Below are 10,443 nucleotides of genomic sequence, written 5' to 3'. Positions count from 1 at the left end.
ACCTCCAGAGCTCCAGCACCAATATAATTGGCATTAGCTGTTGTGAATCACCTCTCTACACGCATTTTGGTGTAGGTTCCGTACCTCTTCTCCAAAATATTCCAGCATCCTCGGATGGTGTTCGAGTAGAGGAGTGGCTCAACCTCAGAAACATTGTTATCTCTTCACTTGGAAAAAAAAATGCTTGTCACATTAAAGAATTTGAAATATATTATACCAAATAGAAATTGTGCAGACCTACTGTATAAAAATATTCGATAAGGTCTGGACAAGTAAGACATATGATATCGTACGTATTACGAGTCAATCACGAAGCAGTACGGATGGCAGTTACGTAGCCTTCGGTTACATAATGGTGAATTGTGAGAGATAACACTACCGCACAAACATTGTAAGAAGGTGGTAGTATTAGGGTAAGCCCAGTGGCCGAGAAGAAATTCGTCTAAACATTTGAAGGTATGTTGGTTGTTATGTTAATATGTATTATGTATGAAATTGTTTAACACAGCATTTATATATAATTAGATTGAAATGTTTACTCGTAGAATATTGACTGGAACAAACCTTAAGGAGTATAATTTGGTTAATGGTGTGAATGGCAGAACACCATTATGTATAATATAATGGATAAATCAATTATATGATAATTAGTAACATGAAAATAGGATTTCTATTTAGTTTTTAGTAGGGTCCTTAACTATGTCGTTCACTTGCCATCTTTTTTTCCTTAGAGAAAGTATACTTGGTGAAATTGAAATTCTCAATGAAGACAAATAATCCAATTCATTTTCAAGTTATGGGGAGGAGTAATGGTAACTTACATTTGTAAAAGTGGAGAAGCAGTTGCAGCTGGATGTTGGCAATTTTTCTTGTGTACATCAGAAGTTAATAGCTCTTCAGTCATGACAACTTGTTCATATTATTATTGTTGACTCCCATAGTCAAAACTGTTCTCAGGTTGAAGTATCCCCTTGGTTGAAATGACCTATGAACTTGAAAGTCCTTTCTTTGTAAACTTTTGGAAAGGTTTACTAAACCCTAATCTTTATGATCTGTGTGACTTGGTGTGTCAGTTATTTTATAATGTTTTTGAGTGAAATAAAATTTCATACATATTACATGGCTAAACTCCACAATCACACATACATGGACATTTAATGTGAAGTTTACATTGTCCAGTAACTCTTAACCTCGCTGACCTAACCTGACATAACCATTCCATAAAAAAAAAAGTTAAGTATTTTTTAGAAGTGCACACGTATGTGATATAGTAATAAAGAATTGAATAAGAATTTTGTAAACTATAATACATCAACGTAATATACATTACTCTAGGTAGAAATTAATAATAGAAACAGTTGCTAAAAGGTATGAACAAAATTGCATAGACTCCTTTAGATGCCATCTTTTGATAAATTCGGAGGTCAGAGACGACGACAACAGCCTGATGACCTATAGTCTATAGAATTACGGGTACCACTATACTAAATGCAGGTTAGGTAGTCAGGTTTGATTAGGTTAGGTATGTAAGGTAGATAGGCTAGGGTAGGTTAGGTTGGGTTAGAATATAAGAATTTAGCATACATTAATTTCTTCGACCTCTACCAAAATGAACATGGCATCTCAAATAGTCAAAGTGGCTACGTTTGCTTATTAATAGCGTTTAGCAACTGTTTCTATTATTAATTTCCACCAAGAATAATGTATATTACATTGATATATTATAATTTACAAAATTAGTTAATTTTCTACTACTATATTGCATAGGTGTGCACTTCTAAATATTTACCACTAAGTAAGTGCACAATTTTGTGATATAGCATTAGAAAATTAAATATTTGGTGAATTAAAATGAATGAACATAATGTCTGTTTTTCTTGGTGGAAAAAAAGAAATTCGTAAGAGCACTACCAAATGGAGCTGCAACTAGAACTTCAAGACAGAACAAGACTTTTGAAAACGAGGTATACACCGTACCATGATGTTACTAAGGTTGTCATCGCACATTTGACTGAAGGTGTGGCAGTCAATCAATTCATTGTCTTACGAGAGCAATGCAAGATCAGGTTTGCTCACCTGGTTGTGACTAGTTTGTGAGGTCAATTTAATTTGCTTTAACGAATTTTGGTGAACTGATTGAGAGTTGTATTTTGTTCATACTTCTTTGGTCTTGGTGACTAGTTTGTGAGTTGACATTAATTTAATTTTGCCTCAAGTAATTCACCTTCATGACCTGATTGTTAGGTGAATTTTGTTCGTAATTCTTTTGTTGTGGTGATCAGCTTGCGAGTTCAATTTGATTTGCATTAATTTGTCTGGGTGAACTGATTGAGAGTTGAAGTTGAATTTTGTCCAGACCGTCTTGGTGACCAGTTTGTGAGTTGACATCAGTTTGTCTTAATTTTATTTATCTTTATAACCTGACTGTGAGGTGAACTTTGTACTTCTATGGCTGTGTAGCCCCATGTAAAATGATAGATTCCCACCAGATATCGTTCAGGTTTGAGCTAGGCCCACTTGGAAGACCAGGACTCACAACCAAGAATACCAGACCCATGCATTTTTTGCCATTAACCCATGAAGCATCAGGAAGGTTTACTATGTGACGGTTGTGCAAATGGCAACACCAAACATGATATACAAGAATTAGCCAGGAAGCCTACAGAAAAGTTTCAGTACGAGTCAAATTCTTGTGCGCAGCATTGGATGGCAAATGTATGATGCATCACACCACTTGCATTATTCATACATACATATACCAAAGGCCCTTTCCCCCTTACAAGGGAGGTAGCCAAAAAAACTACTACACTCACACTTGTCCCCCTTTCCCTTGTAGAGTGAGACTATACAGACACTCCTCCAGTCTCCGGCACTCTACCCTCTCTCCAACAAACATTAACCACTTCCATACGGTGACGCCTACGTAGGCATCATGGGGAGCAAGTGGGTATGCGATGATGCCGACGTCTGTGTCTTGATTATATTTATTGTAGTCGTACCTACGTAACCTCCATTCTCTCTAAACTGGCTTCATCGTATTTTCTATGGTTATCAAAATTCACGGGTGAAAGAGAATGAACAATTGAGCACTGACTTTATTTTTTATAATGCGATTATTATGACACAACATCGCACGACGGGCAGCTCATGCTGCCAGACGTGCGATGTGCCCTGGAGTGAAGAGGTTAAATAACCTCACCAGCCAGTCCACCATCACTGTACCTCCTTTCTTTAGACATTCTGCATGGCATCCATCCAAACCAGGTGCCTTACCTGCTCTCATCATAACAACTGCCTTCACTTCATCCTTCCTTATTTCTCCTCCATTTTTCTCACTCATCACTCTCATTTTCTTAGCACTTCCCACTGTAACTATCTTTCCCTCCCTATCCTCCTTCAGATTTAGCAACTCCCGAAAATACTCTGCACATCTTCCTCCTACTGCCTTCTCTTCCATTATCATCTCACCATCTGCACCTTTTTACCTTTTCTTCTCTACTTGATTCGCCTCCTCTTCCTCTCTTAATTTCTTTCCAAAACATCTTTTTATTAGTTTCAAAATTATTATATTTTTATTACTTTCAAAATATAACTTGCGTTATAAAATATTATAAACACTATATGAGGACGGACCCTTTATTAGTACAATGTTTTGCCTGTTACAGCTTTTTCAAGTACAAAGTCGTAATACACATGACTGGGATTAAATAAGAACTGGGGGAATGGTGGGAGGGAGAGAGGAAGGGAGATAGGGAGGAGGGGGGTCACTAAATATTAGGAAAGGTTAAGGAGGTGGACCAAATGGCTGGGAACAGGAAAGGTTAAGAATAAGATGGAACAATTGGGTAGGTGAAGGATGTTAGCTCACAACCGAGGAACAAAAAAGAAGAAAATAAGGGTGAACAAATGTCTACTGAGGGTGGATAACAACTTTGAGAGGGAAGTAAAAGGGGATTTTGGAGGGCAACTAGGAATAGCTTAAATTTTTGTTGGCAATGAGTATTAAAGGAATTAAGTGGGGTGAGATATTGAACATGCCCCTGATTTGTTCAGTTGTGTTGGTTCCTTGTATAATGGCTGCTTCCAAACATTTTCTACAGATCTTGTCAGGTTCATGTACTAGAAGTTTTGTATTTTCTCAGTCCATCAAGTGGTTTCTACTGTTTCTGTGTGCAACACATACATTGGTGGTGACATCATGGCAGACATTGTATCAGTGTTCTCGTATCCGGGGATTTTAGATTGCATGATGTTTCCCCAATGTAGGATTTTTCATATCCCGAGCATGAAATCCGATAAACACTGGGGAAACGTCACACAATCTAAAAACCTGGATATGAGAATGTGAAAATAAACCAGAAAATAAGTTGACTAGAAACTGTTGCAAGCACTGGCTTCAGATAACTGAGCAAAACACTAATTACAGTTCTCAAACAGTTCAGAAGAACTACCATTGACTACTTCCACAGCATGGCTCCCAACAATTAGCAAAACATAAGAGTTTACAAAGTATATAAAGTATAACATTGAGAATAGTAAGAGGCTGCATCAAGACCATCCCAATAGGATATTACATACAGAAACTAAAATCCTCCCCATAGAATATCATATGAAAATTATATGTACACTGTTCAATGCTAAACCTTTTCAACACCACTCCCCTATCTTGTTATATCACACAAAAGTTACCAGTGTATTGTTGAAAAAAAATGCTACTCACAACAACCTACCACCAATACCAAACAATATACAAAAACACATTCACACTCAAATCACTAAATAGGCAATTCAGGACATCACCAAACTCAATTCTTTACCAACACCATTCAGAAGTCCGCCCCACAGAAAAACCCTTCTCCAGAAAAGGAAGAACTACACTGGCATGCTTGTGCTGAAGACACCATCAAGCATTGAAATAGCATCACAACACAGAATAGGCCTGGCCACAGAATCAAGCTGCCCTAGGTGCATTCACAATACTAAAGACATATAACAGTTTGTCCTATAATGTCCCACTTTAAGAATCCCTAGAAAACAACACATTATTTCTTCCTTGAGTGACATGTGGGCCAAGGGCTGTATTTGCTTACCTGGGAGCTGTGGGTCTCTTACCAGGGACAACAGATTGATTAGTTGATAGTTTCTATCTGCTAACCAATGACCTTTGTATGTTTATTTTCTTATTGATCTTCTTTGTTACATCCTTAATTGTGGGCTAGACATCAGTGTGTCAAAAGTGAGGACCCGGATTTCGGGGCTTTAACCTCTTCCGTACAATGACACCTATGTAGGTGTTACGAGGCACAAGTGGGTATACAAGGATGCCAGCATTAGTGTCCTGATTATATTTATTTTGTAGTTTTAACTTGTAGCTGAATGATCCCCTGAATTCTGTGAACTAGCTTGATCTCATTTTCTAGGTTCATTATTACTCAGAGTGAGAGAGAATGAGTAAATCAGCAGTGACTTTATATTTTATAATGCAAGTATTGTGAGGCGTCGTTGAATCAACCTACATCAGGCATCCGATGCTGTGCTCAAGAATTTGACTCATATTGAAGAGGTTAATACAATGAAAGAAGTTGGCAATTCACTTTCATTACTAGATGTTTCTTTGATTCATGGATGTCTGGGGGTGGCATGTCACATGATTTCTGAGGGGAGGCTCTTGTTATGGTTGCCTTAGTCACTTCTATTTTGTATATGTTTGGGTGATCATAGCAGCCATTTTGTTATTTCTGTATTGTGTTACTGTCATTAGGTCATCAGCACAGGTAAGTGCTTTGGTGTTTTGCTTTGAATCAGGTGTTGACAGATCACTTATAGGTTGAATTGTGTAAGGAATGATATTGCTCCTTAGGGGGGAATTGTATAATTTTTTTTATTTGGGATAATCAGACATAAGCAGAAAAATCAAGATTGAAATGAAAAATGAGAAATTTGTTAAATGCTAGCCTAAACAGGAAATTGTTAAGATGAAATATGAGAAATTTGTGCAGCTTTCAAGTAACAGTCTTGATTTGTTTATAGTAATCATTGGGCATTGTTTTTTTTCTGCAGCCATTTGAGCTAATAGAAAAAAGTTTCACACACTATATTTGTGTAATTCTTTCAGGATGCAGTCCAAATCCCTGGGAGCAACAACAAAAAGGTTACTCATCAGTGGACAAGCCTGGCAAAGATGGCAGACCCTTAGAGCCCTTTCTCAGTCCAGGTTAGAAAATGAGGCACTAATAAAAGTTAACTCGTTTACTTTTGAAGGATGTCACAGATGAATAGAATATCCTAGCAGTAGCCAGAACAAGAAGAAAATTACCTTCTGGTGTGGTGTGGAATGGGTTAATTAGGATAGATTTACCCCATAACAGCTGTCATGGAGGCAGATATGATAAAAAAAAGAGGGGGGAGGGGTCACCTAGAATAGAAAAAGTTGATTTGAGTGCTTGGAAACTTCATTGCTTTGATGATTTTTTTTTCTGATTGCCTTTATTATTCACTAGAGGGTAGATGCATCCTAACTGGGTTCAAACATGTTCATTTTGCTTTAATGGCACTTGATAGAGATTTTGTTCTGGCCAATATGAATAAGATAACTTTATATGATGGCAGGATCCCATTTTAAGGGAATAAAAAGAATATTATGTTTTGGTGCTCTTAACCAGCATTTCTCTCAATAGGGTAATATATAATAGGTGAGTGATACATAAGTGAAGTTACTGTATTGATGCCCAAGGCCAACTACTTGCTGTGCGTTACCATGGGCTCGCTGCTTGCGGGGTCCAACATATCCTACATCCCCCTCCCCAAGATAAATGTAATTTTTACACCAAAGAGGCAGAGTAGGTGGTGGAAGGTAAAAGTGATGAGCATTCTTGTTTAAGTGGAGTTAGTCTTTATTTATAAAAGAATGCTGCGTGACTTGATCTGTAGAGATGTCACTAATCCCCAAAATACTGATTGCATAAAAATTATGCTGTTGATATTCCATATTCTGGTGGACAAGGAGGGGTGTTGTATATGTAGTATACAGGAAAGGAGCAACTCATTGGGTCTTGCTTCTTATTTTCTAGTTTTTTTATCATATCTAGCCTCAAATTCATGTACAGTTCTAACTTAATCTGTATCCTAGATTTCCAGTTATCATATTTAGATTTGAACTCATGTTTTGTTTGAGGTTGGGTTATATTGGCTTCTAAGCTATTCCACATATTTATACATCAGTATGGAAAACTGTATTTCTTCACATCCTTTTGACATGGAGTCTTTCTTAATTTACTTCCATGACCTCTTAAACCCCTCTCATCTTTAATTGGGAGATCTCTTCTATCAATGCAATCTATCCCCTTTAGTGACCTGAATAGTAATCATCACCTCTTTCTTTTTTATCTTTCAAAGTTGGCAGACCCAGTACTTTTGGCCTTTCCTTGTATGGTTCATCTGCCAGGCTGGGGACCAGTTTGGTTGCTGCCCTTTGTATTCTCTTAATCTTGCTTGTATCGTTTGCTGTGTAGGGACCATACTACATATATATACCAAAGGCTTTTTCACCCTTACAAAGGAGGTAACCAAAAAACTAAGGCATAAAATCCTCTTCCACCCATTTCATCCCTGTATGCACTCCCATCCACACCCCTTCCTCTCTCTTATCTTTTAGCTCTTCCTGGATGATGGGTCATCCCTGCATCTTGCCCACTGCTCTGGGTCAGAAGCAGTGTTTGGAGAAGACGGGGAGAAATCCCTTCAGGCTGTGTCAATTTATTTTTAACACGTACTCTCCCCCATCCCCCACCCACTCCCTTTCATACATCACAGCATCATCTATACACAACCATTCTCCATTCATTCCTATCTTCTGTCCTTTCTCAACAGACATTCCTCTCTTTCCTAATGCCCCTTTCACCCCATTCATCCATCTCATCCTTGTTTGCCCCCACATGTTCACTCCTATCTCCGCCTTCCACACCTCTTTTACTAATCTTTCTTCACTCATTCTTTCTATGTGTCCAAATCATCCCAATACTCTTTCATCAACCCTATCTTCCAACTCTATTTCCACTCCCATTCTCCTCCTCATCTCCTCATTTCTCACTCTATCCAACATAGTAACCCCTATCATATTTCTCAAGCACCTCTTCTCAAACACATTCAAACTCCTCTCTTCCTCTCTTGTGTTCCATGTTTCTGCCCCATACAGTTCTGTCGACACAATCACTCCTTCATACAATCTCCTCTTAGCATCCATTTCCAGATGTCTTTTCTCATTACACTTTTTAATCCCCCAAGGTATTTATTTACTTCTCACAATCTACATTTTAATAAGTCATCTCCGTCAAGAAATTCTATCCCTTTCATAATTCTGTAAATGGTCAGCAAATCACCTCTTTCTCTTCTCTGTTCCAGTGTTGATAGATGTAATTTCTTCAATCTTTGTTTGTATGTCAAATTTGATAGTGTAAGTTTTTGTTGCTGCTCTTTGGATTCTTTCCAATTTTCTTATGTTCTTTTTTGTGCTAGGTGCCCATAGTGTTGCAGCATACTCTAGTTTAGGTCTTATCAGTGTAACCACTATTTTCTTTACCATTTCTTCATCCATGTAGTCGAAGGACACAAATAATCTATTGACATGTTTATCAGGTGTCAAGTCGCTTGAGATGATCACTCCGAAGTCCCTTTCTGAATTGACTTTTTTGACTTCCTTGTTTCCAATTTTATATTGACCTGATATTCTATTTTTGCTTTTTCCAAATTCCATTATGCTACATTTCTTAATGTTGAAGTTCATCTCACATCTTTGACTCCATTCCCATATTTTGTTTAGGTCTTGTAGCGATCTGCAATCTTCTTCTGTTCTTAATCTCTTGAGTAATTTGGCATTGTCAGTAAAGAAGTTCATGTAACAATTTACTCCCTCATCCATATCATTTATATACAGTCGTACCTCGGTACTCGACCATAATCCGTTCTGAGGTGGTGGTCGAGCACCGATTTGTTCGAACACCGAAACCAATTTTCCCCTTATCACTGTCTTTCTTTGGACCCATTATTAACCCCTTCCATACGGTGCCGCACACGTAGGCGTCATGGGGAGCGAGTGTATTCGCGAGGCTGCCATATCGGCGTCTTGATTATATTTATTGTAGTCGCCCCTCCATAATGACATTCTTTCTAATTCTTTTGTAATCGCATTTTCTATGGTTATCAAAATTCCCGGGTGAAGAGAGAACGATCGATATAAGCGGTGACTATATTATATGATGCGAGTATTATTACGACACGTCGTACGGCTGGCATTGGCTGCTGCCACCGAGATCTAAGTCCATGACGCCTACGTGTGCGGCACCGTATGGAAGGGGTTAAAGGCTAGAGCAACACGAAAAAGTTTAAATCTGGGAAGAAATACTCGAACAAACTGCGTACGTCTTACTCCGCTGGCGGTCTGAGTCGAACTGACGCTTACCCGCTGTTCGAGCTAGTCGAGTACCGAAAATCTGTTCGAGGTCCGATGCATTTTCTACTCGAATTTTTTGGTCGAGCACCGATTTGGTCGAGTATAGAGGCGGTCGAGTACCGAGGTACGACTGTACATGGCAAACATTAAAGGAGCCAATACAGAGCCTTGCAGGACACCACTCTTCACATCTATCTCCTTCATGCAGTTTTACTATTTCATGTTTATCCTTTAGTTTGTCATATATCTGTAAAAGAGTTTAGATTGATCCTTACATTTGTCTATAATATCTTTTTCATAATTTCTTTTTTCTTTCCTGCGTATATTCATATATTCATTCCTGAGTTTTATATATGTTTGTCATTTGGATGTTTTTTGTCTTTTTTCCATTTTTTCCAGGCTTTGTCTCTTCTGTCTTTAACCTTACTGCACCTTTTGTTATACCAACACTTTATATAAATCTCTTTTTGTTTCTTCTTTGGCACATATTTATCAATTCCTTCCTTGTACTTTTCTTTGAATATGTTCCATTTGTCTTCCATCTTTGTTTCCTCTTTGGAGAATTTATCCCAGTTTGTGTTTTGGAAAAAGGTTTCTTGGTTGTACAAAATCCATTTTGTTGTACATTAATCTTCCTTCTCTATATTTATCATTCCTTCCTACATTGTTTTGTTCTTTTAATTCAAACTCTATTAGTTAATTAGTATATGGTCACTCTTTCCAATTGGTGATTTATACTCCATTTTGTTCACAATATCTGGTTCAGAAGTTAATATTGAGTCTAGTTTTGACAGTTCCTCATTGTTTCTATATCTAGTATTTTCCTTAGCCCCTTCCATACGGTGCCGCACATGTAGGCGTCATGAGGAGCAAGTGGATTCGCGACGCTGCCATATCGGCGTCTTGATTATATTTATTGTAGTCGCCCCTGTGTTTTTACATTCTCCCAAATGCGCCCTGAATCCCATTCTCTGTGGTTTTCAAAATTCGCGGGT

At 37.9% G+C, this 10,443-nt stretch overlaps 1 protein-coding gene across 5 annotated transcripts in view; it reads left to right on the top strand.

The window, feature by feature from the left end:
- Nucleotides 1-47: 47 nt before the first annotated feature.
- Nucleotides 48-10,443, top strand: part of LOC143032823 (dnaJ homolog subfamily C member 4-like) — a 31,089-nt gene continuing 20,693 nt past the window's right edge. Inside the window, exons 1-3 of one of the 5 annotated variants that reach the window (XM_076197952.1) lie at nucleotides 48-456; nucleotides 1,893-2,066; nucleotides 6,116-6,214. In XM_076197952.1, the coding sequence (XP_076054067.1) occupies nucleotides 1,915-2,066; nucleotides 6,116-6,214 (251 nt within the window). In that variant the 5' untranslated portion in view covers nucleotides 48-456; nucleotides 1,893-1,914. Of the gene's footprint in view, nucleotides 457-1,889; nucleotides 2,067-6,115; nucleotides 6,215-10,443 lie in introns of those variants that run through there. The other 4 variants (XM_076197913.1, XM_076197924.1, XM_076197934.1 and 1 more) reach the window with 4 other exon arrangements.

This window comes from Oratosquilla oratoria, chromosome 1, assembly GCF_046742065.1.
Source record: "Oratosquilla oratoria isolate Oo_2021 chromosome 1, ASM4674206v1, whole genome shotgun sequence".
Taxonomy (NCBI): Eukaryota; Metazoa; Arthropoda; class Malacostraca; order Stomatopoda; family Squillidae; genus Oratosquilla; species Oratosquilla oratoria.
Note: the sequence above shows the minus strand (reverse complement) of the source record. Positions and strands in the feature narration are given on the sequence as shown.